The sequence below is a fragment of the Aphelocoma coerulescens genome, chromosome 5, assembly GCF_041296385.1.
Source record: "Aphelocoma coerulescens isolate FSJ_1873_10779 chromosome 5, UR_Acoe_1.0, whole genome shotgun sequence".
Taxonomy (NCBI): Eukaryota; Metazoa; Chordata; class Aves; order Passeriformes; family Corvidae; genus Aphelocoma; species Aphelocoma coerulescens.
The window spans coordinates 45,666,423-45,684,240 of record NC_091019.1 but is presented as its reverse complement, the minus strand read 5'-3'; the positions used below and the strand labels follow the sequence as shown (position 1 = coordinate 45,684,240).

General features: G+C 40.0%; 1 protein-coding gene across 3 annotated transcripts in view; it reads left to right on the top strand.

Moving 5' to 3' along the window:
• The window catches only part of SPTLC2 (serine palmitoyltransferase long chain base subunit 2), an 80,446-nt gene extending 63,430 nt beyond the window's left edge, over positions 1-17,016 (top strand). Inside the window, exons 10-13 of one of the 3 annotated variants that reach the window (XR_011151427.1) lie at positions 3,393-3,528; positions 5,518-5,647; positions 10,930-11,793; positions 14,162-17,016. Coding sequence is in view for 1 of the 3 variants with exons in the window: in XM_069017976.1 (XP_068874077.1) it covers positions 3,393-3,528; positions 5,518-5,647; positions 10,930-11,049 (386 nt within the window). In the remaining 2 variants the exon portion in view is untranslated. Of the gene's footprint in view, positions 1-3,392; positions 3,529-5,517; positions 5,648-10,929 lie in introns of all 3 variants that reach the window. The other 2 variants (XR_011151428.1, XM_069017976.1) reach the window with 2 other exon arrangements.
• Positions 17,017-17,818: the final 802 nt, after the last annotated feature.

Sequence of the window (17,818 nt, the reverse complement as noted above, 5' to 3'; positions counted from 1 at the left end):
GACTGCAGTAAACTTGTAAAAGGGTATAGAAGAAGTACAGGAAAAGTTATTAGTTATCCTCTAATTTCAATGTTGCTCTGTCAGTAGCTAGTTTAAGCCATTTACAGGACCCATGAGGGACTTGAGATCCGTTGATCTGATAAACAGTTCTAGCTTTTTGAACCTTCTGAAGAACTCAGTTCCAGTAATCATCCCTTTCTTCCCCCTTTCCTTCCTTTGCTGAAGGTCATCACATTCCAGTTTCCTAGATGAAAGGATGTTACCAGAATCATTGCACAACTCCTATGCAAGAACAATTGGCAGGGTGGTGTCTGATCTGGCCTTTTTTATGGTCTTAAAAATGCAGCTGCATACTGCCAAAAAAGCCAGTTGCTGGAGAATTACTGCAGTCCTGACAATTTTTCTAGGCCTACTACAGTTGAGTAGTTGTGGACAAAGCTCTGAGCTTTGGAAGGTGCTTGGGCTGGGAAGGGATTTAGAGGTCCTGTTTGAGTGCTCAAGCACTGTTTGGGTTGTGAGTGGGATTAGCAACGGTACCTACTCGTTGCTGTTTCTAGCACTGCTTAGTTTGTCTTTGTGGTCCCAGAAAACATGGTGGAACTGTAGTAGCAGTTAACAGCTTGCTACACCAGTGTGTAGCAGTGGGGCTGAACCAGCAAATGTTAGTAGAGCTGAACACTGGATATATGCTTGTTGCATAGTATTACAAACCCTATTCAATTAGCATGTGGCATCACTCTTCCAATTGCAGGATTTTATAGTGGAGGAGGAGACCAAATATCTTGACATACAGAGAAGAGTAGTTGCACAGAATGCAGGGAGAAAGGCAAGCAGAGGACAAGGAACCTGCGCTCAATTTTTGTTTGATTCCTGGTGCTTTGCTTCACCGCAACGACAGTTCTCTTCAGATGGTAATGACGTGGTGGGTAGTGAGCAGATGCCACTGAATATGTTTTCAAGTTCTTGGTATATTATTGTAGCCACAAGTTTTTAAAGAAGTAATAATTTCATTAAATGACTTGATGGCTCTAGAGTGAAGTAAAAGCTGATAGACTTTTGAGACCCACAAACCTGAAGAAGGCAGGTATCTTCCAAATCTCTCAGTTGCTGTTAATAGGTGATTACATCTCTGTAGAGTACTGAAAGACTTGTTCTTGAGACTTGTTTACATCGCAAAGCACTCTTCAATCTATAAGGACAAATCTAGAATCATAACTTGTTTTTATTGGTAGGAGTTTAGGGAAGACTGTGAAGGGGTTGCCAGCTAGAAATTAAGATTGCTGTGTAATCTTTAGTCTGGAAGGCTCTCAACAACATGCAAGAGGGTGTGAATGTGTAGAGGGGAAAACCATAAAGGTGATGAAGTTCCTTCTGCTTCAACACTGTAAGCTCCATGCTTTATGGGAACACAGAGAAGATGTATGTATGGCAAAAGCTGCATTCCTTGTCAGGGAGAGGGGCTGATCACAGCAGCTGTGTACTTTACCTTACTACTCCATAGTGGTGAAATCTGATTTGTGTTTTGATGCGATTGTACATCACTGACCTGACATATCAGAAGTTGGTGCATTTCTCTGTAGGAGATGTGCAGATGCAGCTTTCTCAGAAGGTACCAAAATAGCTTTTTTTCTGCATGTAGTTTGCTGTGGACACTTGTGACACTTGTATTGATTGCCTCAATATTAGAAATGCAAGTAGTGGCTTTTGGCCCACTATTTTTAGTATCTTGTAGTAAGCCTGGTTCTTTTAATTTTACTGAGTTTGTTTATTTTTTTCAACTTCATTTTGCAGTCTGGGTTATTTAAAATGCTCAAATAATTGGTCTGAAAACATAAGAGAAAGCTGGGTCTGCAGCAGAGGATCTGATCTGATGTGAATAAATTAAAAATTTAGTTTTGTAAGTTCAAGAAGCCTTTGTGTTTTAGTGAAATCTTACTGCTTTTTGGGGAAGAGGAATTAAGTTTCTGGAGAAACTCTGGGGGAGAAAAGATTAAGAAATAATGCTGTTAATGGAGAAGAAGAGATGTCTTAAGTGGCAGTCAGTGCTATTAAAAATACCAGTTTCTACCCGCTAATGATAGGCCAAGTTTTGCAAACTTAACAGGGTTTCACCCTTTTTTCTTATACTGTGCCTTTGATGGGATTTTGCTTTTGATTGTCTGGTTGTGGGTGGAATGTCTGATACTCTTGGTAGCAAATACTATATAGGTTCTTAAAATTACATTTGTTCTGGCCTGGAGCAGAGCTACATGGGTGTTGGATGTTTCTTTGAGACCTGGCATTCCTTTTAGTTAATCACCTAATGTTATCTACAACTTCAAAGGAAGACGATTATGTCTAGCAGCCACCTTCACTACGTGGCATAGATCTGCGTGCTGTACATTTAATGGTTCAGTTTGTGAATCACCCGTCTGGGCAGGGCAGTGTTTGGGTAATCAATTACCCAGAAATGTACTTTGTGGACGAGAGACAAGTAAGGTTAAGTGTTACTTATTATAGTCTCATCAATGGCATAGTGCTTAATCTCTTAAGCACATTAGACTATTAGTTGATCAGAAATGCATTATGATCTGCTTAAGTGAGATGATGTGAACCTTTTTCTGGGCAATACAGAAATGTAGTACAGTGTGCTAGGCTAGAATTTAATTAACTGATAAATAGGTTAGTCTATGCATAGATCTGAACATCTGGAATATTTAAGTTATACTAGCTGTCTAATGTCCTGTGTTCTAATTTTGACAAATATCAAAGTACCCCTACAGAAATGGCTGAATACATAATAAATTGGCTTGGCTGCTGCCACTTAAGTAAAGTGATCGGGATTATCAGAAGTAATCAGTTTAATTTAAACCTAGATCATTTTAACTGAGAAAGGTTAGGGAGCAGCCCTGTGGTAGTTCAGCAAAGAGATCTAAAGAGGATAGTAGTAATTTACAATAATACAAGCAAGCAGGATAAAACATGGTGAACAACCCCAGCTGATTCAGTAGGTTTTTCATTAATTATTCAAAGTGTAAGCAAACTCTTCTTCAAGATGCAGTTACTAGTGAATTCTGAGCAAACTTTGAATCTTATTTAAAAGCAGGTAACTGCCCTTTTTTTGCCAGGTACCTCTTGATTGAAAGAAAACCTGGTATGGAAAAACTAGGCAGTGCTTGGACTTGATAGTTGTGCCTGTCCTGGTCCATTCAGACTTGTCAGAAAATGCATGATTAACCTTGGTTACATAAAGGAGGAGAAACTGTAAATCCCAATTTGCATTTGTTTTTAACGCTTCCATAAGCACAAGCAGGACATTAATGTCTTGTACTTTAGTTTGAGGTCTTGTGTTGCAGTTATGGATGTGACTTACAACAATTGAGTTCACAGTCTCACCTTCAATTCTTTTCTAGGGAGAGCACGTGTGCAGCAACTAGCAGAGAACACGAGATATTTCAGGAGACGACTGAAAGAGATGGGCTTTATCATCTATGGAAATGAAGATTCCCCTGTTGTGCCTCTGATGCTGTACATGCCAGCAAAAATTGGGTACGTTTGACAGCATAACTTCTTACCCATCTTCTTTAAAGCTAGGTTGGTGTAAGAATATGAAGAGTTTTCTAAATATAAGAAAAGACCCGTTTGATTTTTGCTTTTATGATCATTACTGAGTCTTATAAAATATGGAAACTTCTGTAAGTGATCTTGAGAAAACTGAGGCTTGTAGCTTGGGGCATCAAGAAAGCACTTCAGGGAAGCAATTTTGCCTCTATGTGTCGTGCTTTAAAGGTTGGGTTGTGTGTTTCCATTTTATTTATATGTAAAGTTTATAAATGTGCTAAAGAGGAGCTAAAATTGAATGGAAATGAACATTAAAAGTCACTGGAAGAAGTCTTTCGACTAGCTCCTGGATCAGAAGGAGCCAGTATTTCCATTGATGAACTTTGAAAATTAAAAAGGGAAAGCAGGGGGGCAAGACATGATGGGAGCCAACAACATGTATTTAATGAATCCCAAGTTTTTAAGAAGTCCAGATTTCATCACTCAGGTATTGGTATTGTAAATACTAAAACAACTGTAGCACATAGGTTTATAGATGCTTGCTGATTTGTGTGGTGCTGTGTGAATAATTAAGGCTAAAATTCTGCAAGGAGGCTATATAATGTATACATTAAAAATTTTTGCAACATAAACAAAAACCTGATTTCAAGGACAGCTTGGCTATGATTGCTACTTTTTAGTGTCTGTGTAATGCAGTGTTTAATCAACACTTTCAAATTTGGAAAACATAATTTCATTTTAAGCTGTGCTGAGCATCTCTAGTGCCTTACTAGCTCAGGCTTCAGTCTGGCACTTTTTACAGAGCTAGATACAGTCGTTCTCCACCCTTCTCAGTGTAACAAAGTTTTAAAAGGCCTGTTACCTTTATGGGTGCTGCACAGTACATGTCCCACACACTGAGGCAGCTGTTTCTGCTGCCCAGTTTCTCTACCAAGCAGTACAATCTTTTCCTTGGAAATATTCATGGAAATATTTATTAGCTGAGCAGTTGGGCCAGTATCTTACTTTAAATGAGCAAGAACAGAGAGCATCAGATTTACTTGATCCTTTCTTTGTCCCTTGTAGCCTGTTTTTAAAATAGTTTGAGAGTACTAAATGGATACAAAATGAAGTGTATCAGGAGGCACGTATTTGTAAGGAAAATAGTTGTGGAAGAAAATTTAAAAACCTAATAAAAGAATGTTATTTTTATATGTCCTTATAAGCCTCTTAAGTCCATTGCTACTTCTCACAACAAGGTCAGTTCAAAAAGGATTAACCATTTCCTGTGGCCTGTAGAAACACCCACAACCTCACTGCCATTACATATAGGATCAAGATCTTTGTGCCTCTCATTGCATAAGTCACAGCCACTACTTTCTTTAATCTCCTTAAGAAATGGTTTTGTTGAAGGTAGTGTGTGACAGTTGTATGATATTTTTGCACCTTCCTTAAAAATATTAGGTATCATATTAGATGATCTCAATTTACTGTGGTGATTGTGGTTCCCGTGATACTTATGAAGTGGTACATTCTGTGATGCAATAATGTACTTTAATCAAATTAAATTCATGAAAACAAAACATCTTGAAATTGCAGAAACATCCGCTTTGGGGCATTGCAACATGAGGGATTCCTTGTATAGTCAAACTTCTGAGCCAAAATCACTGTTTCCTATTGGAAGGATTTCCAAGCTTAGGTTACAAATCCATGTAGAAACAGCCTGCTAAAAGACCAGTCTCTACCACATACAATCTTTCATCTTTGTTAGAACTTAATACACTGAAACCTTTTGAGAAGGACCACCTTGGGATTGAATTTTAAAAAGGCTTTTGTGCACAAGCATTTCTGCCTCTAAAAAGAAAGCGCCAGAAGCTCCAAAATGTGGTCTGACAGCCTTGCCTCAACAAAGGCCTGTATGGGTTACCATATTGAGTCCTTCATGCTTCTGCTTTGCCACCACTGGAGTAATTGTGACGATCTCGTTCTCTCTGGCAGTGCGTTTGGGCGTGAGATGCTGAAGCGGAACATCGGTGTTGTGGTTGTGGGCTTCCCTGCCACCCCCATCATCGAGTCCAGAGCCAGATTCTGTTTGTCTGCAGCTCATACCAAAGAGATGCTTGATACAGTAAGTGTCTCATCTTGTCTTCCTCCTGCTCATGCCTGCTAATAAACAGATACAACAGTTGTTGGATTTTGTACACTGGTTCAATGTTTGGTAAGCAAACTAGCTGAACCTAATCTTCAAAGCCCTTTGTAGTAGGGCTGGCAATGACTCCATCTCTTTCCTTGCTTCAGTAGTGCAGAATGGCTGCTTAGAGTAAATCTCTGGGCTTTTCTTGTCCTATTTTAAAAGGAGACAGTCTCATTCCTGTGAGACAATGCTTTTTCCCCTCTTTAAAGGCTGTACCTTGCATTGAACTAGTTAGAAGGAAACATTCTGCATCTTCTGACCCTAGATGCTAATGGTAAGAAAAAAAATAAAAAGGCCTGAGATCTTCCAAAACATTTATATTCCTCTCAAAAGGAAGCACATGATTCCTAGTGAGAATTTTTATTCCAAAGACTACTATTCCTGTTCTTGTTTAAAGCTTCAGAGCACTGTATCTTAAATGAACCAATCCTAGTGAGTCTGTGCCACATGCAGTGCCTTACTTACTCTTACCAGCACTTCCAGAGAGAATGGAAGTCCCTTCAAAGGAGGCCTGCATCACAGTTAGGAGATGCTGCCTTCAAAAAGTAAGGATGGAGGTTACTCTTGGACTAAGAGTTGAAAGAGGATTATATGAATAAGCCTGACATACTGAGAATATTCTTGGTGTGGTAGCTACATTCAATTTTGAGTCTTCTGAATAATCTTTTTTGTGGGACATGTGTACATGGGCTGTCTTACGCACTGCCAAAGTTCTGCATTGCACATTTTTCCCCACTTTGAGGGTCTGTGACTTAGAATATAAACTAGGTTAAGTAATGAATTTGGACTTAATGAGACTAGACTCTGTCTTGTTCAGAGACCTACTTGAAAGAATCCCATAGGATGCAGCCTCAAAGAGCAGAGGTGTCCAGGACAGCTAGTTGATTTTTCCTCCCCACTCCTTCCCTGAAGAATGATCTATTCTGACTTAAAGGAGAGTGAATGTGGTGGGAAGCCTGCATGGATAAATAAACTGACAAAAATATATAATGAAAGTGTGTAAGAGGTGCAAGCAGGGTCAGGTGACCGAGGAAGAATGGAGACACAGTCCTGAGCATGCAGGGATGGGGTCAGGAAAGCCTACCTGGAACTCAGTCTGTTAAAGGACATTAAATGCACCAGGCAGAGCTTTTATGGGGGTACTAGTAGCAAAAGAAAGAGTAGAGAAAATGTGGAGGAGTGCTGCTGAATGGCACAGGGAATCAGGTGACAAATGCATGCAAGAGGCAAGGGTACTCAGTGCCTTTGTTGTCTTAGTCTCCTGGTGACACTTCAGGAATCCTGAGACCATGAGATTAGTGGGAAAGTATGGAGCAGTAAAGACTTACCTTTGGTGTGAAGGAGGCTCCAATAAGGGCACATTTAAACAAAATCAACATGCACAAGTCCATGGGACCTGATGAGCTGCATCCACAAGTGTTGAGGGAGCTGGTTGTCACTGCAAGGCTGTTCTTGATTACCATCTTTGGAGAAAGAGTTCGTGGTGGTTGGGGGAGGCTCCTGAGGACTGGAAGATGGCAAAAGCCGCCTTCATCTTAAAGAAGGACAAAAAAATCTGGGGAACTGCCGGTTGAAAAGCCTTGCCTTTGTCACTGTTATACCAAGAATGACACAGTCCAGGATCAGGTTCAAAGGCCAGAAGTGGCTATATTTAATTTTATAAATCAGCTTATATAGCTTTGTTCACAAGAGTGGCATAACACCCATTTCCAAAATATTTTTCCCAGTGTGGAAAACAAAGACACAAACAGCTTGTACCTGCAATATAGTTTACAAAACCTCAACCCGTTTCCCAGCTAGTTAGCGTGAGAAAGGAGACTTTCCACAGGTGGCTGTAAAAAATAGGAAAATCTCTCTGCCAGCCCTTTCAACATCTACACACCTTTATATTGAGAAGATTGTGGAGAAAAAAAATCTTGAAACTATTTTTGAACATTTTGTGGACGACATGATTGAGAGTAGTCACGGAGTTAGGAAAGGGAAATCGTGCCCAATGTCCAAATATGATCAGGTGGTAACACTTCAATGTGTGAACAGCAAATGGGACATACAACAGATATTTACCAATGTCTTGTAAAATATACAGACTCAACGTTTTCACTCTTTGCTGCTGCAGAACTTACATAAAAATCAACAGCTTCAAATGGCACACTTTTTAATTTTTGTTAGGAAATTTAGTAAGGCAGTGAGTGATGTGAGCAGTTTCATAATGTATGTTTAGTGTCATTGAGTAGTATTAACCTGTTGTGTATCTGTGGTGCTGTACTTGCTGCTCCTGAGCTGTCTCTGCCCTGTGAGAGATTCCCTAACACAACACTCAAGCAGTCTGTTGTTGAAGGAGTTCCTTCCCAGCTACTTGTTCTGCTACTCTTGCCTCAATAATCTCAATTCAATTTTCTGTTCCAAGTAAAGGTTTTGAACCAGTATGTTCAGAGAAGACCCTCTCCTTCACTTCCTTTCCCCATGTATAAAATGAATAGTATCAGACTTGGCTCAGAGCATGGTAATAGACCATTCATTGACACAAATGAGGGAGCAGTAACTTCTGGACAGGTGGGCATGGAGTGGGGATGAATGGATAAGAGGTGGGAGGAAGGAAAATAAAGAAAACTGAAGTCTCTGAAATCATACTGCTGCAAATTGAGCTAAAACTGAAACCATACAAACTTGATGTGAGGGCACTACGTGAGCAATCATGCAATTTTACAGTTGGTTAGGTTCTTGATCTTCTCTTTTAGTGACTAGCTGGGGCTTTTGCCATAATAAGCTGCTTTTGTAGGGTCTGTATAAGTACCACACTTGCTCTCTTCCAAAATCTATCTGTAACTTTTATTACTCTGCTTTAAAAGCCTCTTTTCCTGTAAATTCTTACTGCATTTTCCAAAAAATGTTTCAAATTTTGTGCATTTAACATAAGACTCATTGCTAGAGTACCTCTGTAAGTGTTAAATGTACTAAATTGAGGAAATGCTTGTTCAATATATTAGAGCTTGTCTGCCTAAGAAAATTAATCCAGAGCAAAATGAGGTGTGAATTTTGAAGTGAATGAAGAAATCCTGATTTAGCTCAGTATGTAGAGGCTTTGTTCCAAGTTAGTGTAACCCCCTTTAAGGTTCAAAATAGCTGCATGCTCAAAACCCAGAGCATTGGCAAGAGGAGTTAATAAGGAGCAAGTATTTTTGTCAGTGACTTTGTGCTGTGTTTTCTTGTGATGCAGTGAAAGGGGATTGATTTCAGGCAGCTAATCATTAAGGCAACCCTCAGATCTAATCCCTCTGCTAACTGTGGCAACAATATCCAGGAAGAGGAAGAACTAAAATGAATGGACTTGGGGAGAGCTGGCAGACAGCTTCTTCAAGTCAGTGACAGAGGATAACTTGGTATCCCATCTGTGTATTCATGGATGCTAACCAGGGCTCTTGTGGTATTTTTTAAAAGAAAACTTACCCAGGTTTGAAGCATAGGGAGGAGAAGCTTGTCTTGCAAATGGTGATATTTGTAATGCTTCCTTGTTCTTATTGAATACGCCCACATGATGAGGAACAGTTCTTAGTTACAACTTTAACTGTTCTATGTAAATAAAACTTCCTTGCCTAAAAATATTTGGCTTAGGATCAGAGTGAAGTCCCTCATAACCTGCATCCCTGTGGGCTGTGCTTTCTTTTCAGTGATGAAAAATATATTGCACTCTCCTAAAGTCAGAGTACACCAATGCCATTTCCTTTGTAGTCTTTGCTGGTCACATGGCTCTTTTTGTTTTAAATTAATAAAATCCTAAATCTGCATTCAAGAATAACAGTTAACATACTCTTTCAACAGAAATTCAGCTTTAAATTGCTTCCATATGGGATCTTTACTTAAAGCTCTAGCAGACTGTGCCCACACTTTTGTTTTGTTTTGTTTTACCGAGGTCCAACTTCTGGGTTTGTCGTTCCCTGAGATTTTAGAGTGCAGAGGGTTTTGCTGCCAGATATAACAAACATGAAGGGCCATTGTTTAAAGAAACAAAAACTTGAACTATCCATCTAGGAAGAAAAAACATGTAGAGGTATCAACCCCCATCTGCCAACTGTCCTCAAGAGACAAGCATTTGACCCAGATTGGAGCATTAATGTTGAATTAGTGACATTCTGAAGCAATGCTGAATGTACCTATCTCAAATAAATGTACAATTCAAGGCAGCGAAAAATGCCAGCCTTTGAATCCAAAAAATCACATTGGACTTGGAAGTGATCTTTTGAATTCATTTTTTGTCACTTGCCTATATAAAATAACTAGCATCACATGCTATTGCAGATTTTGTCTGCAGCAACTGATTTTGTACTTTGCTCTGTAGAGAAATGAAGTTTAGGATTTGGCTTTGAACAGAACTTATTGTGGACAGTGTCTTATCAGAGATGGGACTTTCCTCATTTCTTACACAAGCAGATGTTTGATCTCTGGTAAACTTCATAATACTTGAGTTCAGGTCAAAATGATGAAAGGTTGTGCTAATTCAGTAGCAGTGTTCTGGGTCATCAATCACTTGAGTGTGGCCTTTGTGGCAACCTCAGTGGGACTTGCTTTCCAAGGAGAAAATGCTTGGGGTCCTACCCAGAATAACTTTTTCTCTCCTTGGATTGTCTGGCAAAAATCTCCTGTGCTATGTAGTTTATGATACATAGCTTTCATCTCTAGTTGTATATGGCCAATGCAAATTAACCAAATGTAGATAACACAAATGCATCTATAGAACTTGTTAGCTCACTATTGTAGTTTGTCTTCATTATTTTGCAATTTAAAAAATGTGGTAGATCAGGTATGCTAACACAGGTTGTTTTCAAACTGAATGATACATAAAGAGGAGCCAAACCTCCATGTACATTTTCTTCTACTTCAGCTTCTTTATCTCCAGGAAGGGAAGAACATTATTCTCTGTTTTTCTATCTGTGAATAGTCATGGGGTTTGCTGGATGTTATGATCCTGTTTTGGAACTGGTAATAGTCAGGTGGATGCATAGGCAGTCTCAGTTAAGTGACCAGTGCTGTTTACGTGGTCTCAAAATTTCTGAATGCTAAAATAAAGAATCCTATGCACTTCTGAAGGTACTGGCCTCTAGCACAATAAAATCTCAAGTAAAATGGCTGTCAGAGTAGTCTGCAGGCATTCATAAAGGAAGATGTGCTGATAACTTGCATCTGTCTTCTCTGCTGATCTACTGTGGTCTCTTTGTCAGGCTTTAAAAGAAATCAATGAAGTTGGGGACCTTTTGCAACTGAAATATTCCCGTCGCCGTTTGGTACCTCTCTTGGACCGGCCGTTTGACGAGACAACATACGAAGAAACAGAAGACTGAACTCCCTCCATGTGCCTCAGTGGGAGGGACACACCCCATGGGACACTCTGTGGCACACAGGCCACAGCATCCGTGAACAACACACTTAGGACTGCTTAGTATAAAAGACATTTCCTCACAATACTGAAGTGGCCACATCAGCTCTAAATGGCATTTTGTAAATAGGGAGAGGAGAAAAAAAATTCTTTGATTCCTGTGTCTTCAGGGTCTGGCCCTAGAGGTGCTTGGCTTTATTTTTCTCTTGTTGCTTTTTTATAATTTATTTGTCTCAATGAGTTCACAGCAACCCAAGTTGGCTGTGGCTGATTAGTTCAAACTTTGTATGCACCATTAGCCTCCCAAATGCTGGCTGAGATGTTGTGAGCATGTGTGACGCTGGCATGGCAGCATTTTCAGTGTCACTGCTAGGTGTCTGATCTTCCCAATAATGAATGAGCTGACCTGTCTGTTTTTGGAGACTTCCTAGAGAAACTGTTGATTGCTAACTTTGACATCTTTAACAAGATGGATAATCAACCAAAGTAGTTTTTTTCATTTGCAGTTACTTATGTTTAAAACTTGAATTTAGCCTTTTTAAAATAAATGTGTTGTTGACATGTTGCTGACAGGACCATTGTTCCCAAACATTATTTAGTTTTGTAAGCCACAGGCAGAAGGACTTCTGGAACTGTAGCCTCTTTTCCTTCCCAGTATGGATACCAGATTGTCTCCTGGTTTTGACACTAATTGTCCCCTTGATAGAGGGTAAGTGATGGAGAGGGGTTTGTTTTGTTTTGTTTTTAATACTTCTGTTTGAAAAAAAGGAAAAATACGGATTGCGTGTGTGTTGCTTTCTCATCCTCAGGTTAGTTTCTCTTGCTATAGAATTGTCATAAAGTCATGAACAAGTCACTGCTAAGTTCTAGGAGGGTGCTCTTGGGTGCGAGTAAACTAGAGCAAGTCTTGTGCTTATTTTTAAGACTAAGCTCCCTCAATAAGCAGGCCTATACATAGGGTGCCTGTTAGGATGCAGATCTGTGAAAGACTCCTGCCCTTTGCCATGCTAACTCACTGTTTCTTGTCATCCATGAGGTGTTCTTCACTGGCCCTGTTACATGTACGGACAACCTGAATCTTGTAATCATACATTACATTTTGGCTAGCCAGCAAAGTCTCCAATGGCAGCTGCGTGTCTGTAGGCCTTCCGTGAAGAGAGAAAATGTCCTCACAATTGCATTTAGTTTGACATCTTTATTCTTTTGTACTTCTGTTACTGATCAACACTGCTCAAATGAGTGTTTATTGAGCCAGTTGCTGTTTGGAGTCTTTATTTGCAAGTTTCATACTGTCCCTCTGTTTAAAATAGATGCCTTTGCTCTAACACACCTTATGGTTGCTACTTAGTCTTTACATCTTGAATTCTTTCAGAGAACAGAATGGATCAACAAAAAGGTACCAAAAATTTTAAGTAGGAGTCGATGGCAGTATAGTTTCTGTATTTTATACTTAGACATACATGATTTCTGCAAAGATAGTAAAATGTTAACATTGTGTCAATTGGTTTGGGCCAGCTCTTCAGTTTGGACTAGCAAGATGCTTTTTGCAGGTGACTGAGGTTTTAGAAACCGACTCATCGCCATCATCATACTAAAGCAGAGGGCAGCTCAAAGCTCTTTGTGTGGTGCTGAAAAAAAAAAAAATCATTCTTTTAAAGTTCTTTTATGTTCAGTCTGCAACTAACAAGGAAGGAGTGCTCTGGCCACTAGAACCAAGTAGTTCTGCAAATACATCTGGTGATTTAAAGCAGAATTGGCTTCTATTTAATAGAATATCTAACTTCATGCATTTATAGATCTTGTTCCATTTTAATGTAATGGAACTTCAAAACACTGGTTCATTTTTTTACCATTGAATTTCAGAAATTTAATTATATGAGAAGAACTCAAATTGACTTTTTGAAAATAGGTCCAAATAACTATTTCTGTCTTAGTCCATTAATGTTGGTTGGCTCTTCTTCTGGAGCCGAGCGTGTGCAGAGTTCGGGGAGTCTGTATGTGCGGCTTGGATAGCTTTGAAATAGTCTCACATGTTCAGCCACAGAGTGAACAAACCTCAGTTAGCTGAGCTTTCTCGCCCGTGTTCTGCCCAGGGCTAGCTCTAACATTCCAGCAGATGACCTGCTTTCTCACTTCAAGAAGCTTTACCTCAAAGAATTACTGATTTTTTTCTCTCTGGATTGTACTAGGGAACAAGAGGAAGTTAGTACAGGAAGCCCTGACTTCAGTCCTGATCCTATTAGCTTGATCATGGAATGGTTTAAGAGCAGACAAATCTGACCAATTTAAAGGCTTGGGTCAGTAGGTAGCTGTTTTTAAGCATTCACAAATGTACAGTGTGTTTGTCTGCTGTGTAGTCAAGTCAGTTTGAAAACTGTGATGTATTAGGTTAGAAGTGGGTTACCACAGATTCTACAAGTCTTGAATCTTAACCTTGTCTCTGGGAATCAGTTTTAGAGCAGCTTGTCTTTGGAAGGGAGAAAAGCATCTGGAAAAATCTTCATAATATTGATAAATCCTGTGTAATACTTCTGAAATGGTCAGTGTTTAAGAATTACTAGTGTCCATTTGGTTTCTAGTTGCACTTGTTGAGGAAATTGTGTTCAAGCTTCTGCCTTTTTGTATCTTTCTGCTGTGTCACACTGTCTGCATATAACTTTGAATTTTGGGTTGCAAAGAGACTTCAGAAATAACTCTGGCAGTTAGCATTTGCAAACTGCTTGGTTACATTTTGGCCTTGTCATATCCTTTTTGGGAAGCAAATCCCCCCACTCCTCTCTGAGGCCTTTTGTTTAAAAGAACCTGTTTTGCCAAAGTCTGGTAAAAATAATGAAACCTGTTGAAACTGCTTCTGAAAAAGTAAGAGTTACAAGGCCAAGATTTCATGCTTTTAATTCAGTAATTCACTGAGCTTGAAAGCCAGAAAAACCTTTTTGCATCTACTAAAAAAACTCCAATACTGGTTTGTGCTAGGCAAACCTACAGCATGTATGCTGTCACGGTATGTCTAGGATGGATTGCTGCTTTGATATTTATGTACTGACCAGAAATCTGTCTCCTTTTTCTCCTGGCAGTAGAAGTGAATGAAAGAACCAATCTTGAGAGATCACAAAGGAAGAAAAGCTGCTTAAGAAATAAGACTTCAGTCCCTGCCAACTTTTCAGAGACATTCTAATTGAAAATGACTCCTGGTATTTCTTAAGAGATGCAAAATTCAAAAGAAAATGAAGGCTGCTTTTGAACAAAGGATTTTGCCCTGTACTGTATATTGGCTAAACTTACTCATAAATATACAATAGTTACCGTCTCAGTAGCTCTCTGAAGAACTTAGCAAGCAAGTTGTTGCCTCTGTTGAGCAGAGTGAAGAGTTTAGAACCATTACTGTTTTTAAGGCTAATGGCCATATTCTTTCACTCGTAAGAAAATTGAGAAGCTCCTATTACCGAGCATCAGCAAAGAGTGGGAGATGTGCTTCTTGTTAGAAACGGGCCTTCTCAAGCAGACCTTTGTCTTAAGGAGCCTGATGCATAGTTTTCCTTTAGTTCTTTGGCAGAGAAGAAACTAATTTTTTTTGTGTCAAAATATTCAGGGCTTTCATTTTTATTTTTTACACAACACAAACATTTGTATAGTATGTATATGGTATATTTAACTCTTTAGTTGCTATATCTTTTCCCTTCTAAGTAGCATCCTTAATGAAGAGTTCTGGTTCTTGAGTTACGGGTGTAGTATGCTTCTGCTTTAGGCAAAGACTCAGGAGCGAGTTGACCAAACATCTTTCTGTGATGAAGTCATTCAGTGAAGGAATTGCATTATCCATCCTCCTCTTGCTGTTTCCTCTAAGAGTGCAGATGTGGTACTCACTATCAGAGCTGCACCTTCACAAAGAACAGGCAAGGGAAGTGTGCCCATAAACTCAGTGACTCTGTGCTGTGTGGATGAAGGACTGATACAGCAGAGAAGGAGAAAAGGGGTAGCCAATCATCACTTATTTTCAGCTGTACAGGGATCTTTCATGTGTACTTGAACAAGTATCCCTAATAAATCAGGAATGCAGCTTTCAGTGCCTAAATGGACACTCCTCTAAAACTTTTCCACACCAAGTAAATACTTCTCCTTCTGTGCAAATTTTGATTTCTTTACCTCTGAAAAGCATTTGGCTTACAGCTGTTTGCTCATTCAAAATCCATGTTACCTGTTCAGGGAGATCATAGGAGAGGTTGGAGGAAAAGTGTGAGCATGACTCTTCATTTCATCTAAGAGAACACCTTGCAGCATTGGGTTTGGAGCACAATGCATGAGCCCCCCTGCTGCATCACAGAGAAGGAGGCTTGTGGAGATGTATCCCAATATACAATGCTCAGTCAGAATTTATGCAGTTTATATATATTATTTTTACAGTTTATATTCAGCCTATGGAAGTGTCAAGCATGCTGGGATCTGTGTGGGTGGCACCTTCTGCGTGGAGATTTGAGGCACCTGCAGTCTGTTCTGTTTTAGCACTAGTGAAGTCCTGAGCTGTTCAGGAATGCTTAGTATGACCCCTCAGCAGGTGCATTGTTGGCTTTGGTGCTGGACCTGACACCCAAGTGGCATTGGACCACTACTTGGGAAAAGCACTGGGAGTCATTTGACCTGCGTAACCTGAACATGGTTTTAAAAGAAAAAAAACATCTCTGATGCCATTTGGATGGCTTTGTATTCCTGAAAACATCCCCAGCCTTCCAGTTGTTCACCTGTTCAAGGATTCAGACATAATACTAGAGCAGAAACATAAAGTTTTTGTGTGAAGTATTGTGCTTTACCTTTCACTAAAAAGAAAAGCATTTGCTGCAGACATTGGAGCTGTTGTGTTCATATCCCCAAAAGGGGCTGGGTGGAGCAAATGATGACTGTGGTGTGTGTTGAAGGCCTTAAACTGTGATTCTTGGTATGAAGAATTGAAATTAGGACTGGCCTTGAAGAATGCAGTGGATTTTAACCATGGAAGAATACTCTGTGCTCTTAGTTAAGCAGTTATGTACTGCTATTTTCTTGGGAGGGAGGGGTTTAAAACTCAATTTGTGTGTGACCCTGGCTAGCAGCTGTTTAAGGATATCTGGACGTGGGAGCCAGAAGTAGTGCAGTTCTCTGCACTGATGTTCCTGTGTAGCTTACATGGTTCCTGTGTAATTCCATCGGTAATTTGTTCCTGGGCTGCTGAAAGTGGGAAACTTATTGAGAGAGTCAGGGACTTCAGAACCAGTGGCAGCTAGCAAATTCATTTCCTCAACAGTAGGTGAACAGGTCTCACATGAATATGCCAAGGGTTGGTGCCGTTGTAAAGATACCCACAGTGAGGTGAAACATGCACCAAACCCACCTGACCGTTGTAAACATTCTTCTTTTTTTGCCAAAGCTCGTCCTATTCAGGCAGTATTTCTGCTACCCCCTAATGGTATATTAAGTTTAATGCATCTCTGGCCTCCCAATATCAACTTCAGACCCATTGAGAGAGAACAGAGGAATGCTGGAGCCTGAGGCTTTAGGCTAGCAGCCCTAAAGCCAATGGTGGCCCACATTTCCATAAGCCCTGGGCAGAATTACCAAATCACAGCATTTCATCTTAAATTGCACTGTATTCTTATGCCTCTGTGTTGCTATAATGTACATATATATTGGATTTTTTTGTAGATAAGACATTTTAGATAAAATTTTTAAATGGGCTCCCCCCAAAAATATTTTATGCCAGATGTCTAACTTTTTTTACACTTGTGATTAACATGAATATGGATGCTCTGTGGGCAGGGAAAAAGATAAATGAATGGTACATTGGCTTTAAAAAGGTAACAATGCATGTTTAAAAAAAAACACTGGAGAAAAAAATGCTTGGGAAAAAATTCATTCAAATATATTCTATGTTCTGCATAATAAAGACTTTAAAAAAACACTATATTGTGGTTTTGGTGCTTTTTTTCTTAATGAGGCTTTTCCCTATTAAGGAGACCGAACCCTCTTCCTCTTTCTTCCCAGTCCCTCTCCTACCCACCCCCAAAATAAAAACCTCAAAAAAATTCAACACACAAGTTTCGTACTGGAATGACTGGGTAAAACCATAACCTGTTTGCAAGCTGAGACAGATCATTGTTTCCTTCTAGCCTTGTACTCCAGAGCCAGGAAACCTTGCATGTGAGATGGATGCTTAGCTGGTTTTTGGCAGTCTCCAGTCCATCGGACAGCAGGAGCTTTGATGAGCAGTCTTAGAAAAGCCACTTCTGTTGCGGAGAGACGCCTGCAGTGGTAGCTGCTGTTCCTGATGTGCAGCACTCCCACGATGAGTGCCCGTTCTGTAGATCGTTACTGGCCTCAAAATGCTGCTGTGCTTGAAAACCAGACTGCTACCCTTGGGTGCTGTTAGACTGTCAGGCTGCTCTCAGCTGTCATGCTGCTAATGAGATGTTTGAAAAGGCTTCTTGATCCATTTCGCAGGGGATTCTTGACCTCACATCTGTCTTGCCGTCTGTGTCTTGTTTTAAACATTTCCTTCCATGCCCTAAGTCTGCATAAACCACATGTCGGCATTTGAAAAGGAGGTGCAGGTCCTGATTTTAGCTGTGGGTACACAAATGGGCCCAGGTGATTTGCAGCTTTGTGCTAAGGCTGCTGTAGAAATATTGGGGTTTCCCTTCCAGGTCTCCCTTTTTTGGACCGTGCCAGCACTGGCACTTTTCATTAGCGGGCTGCCAAACCTCCTT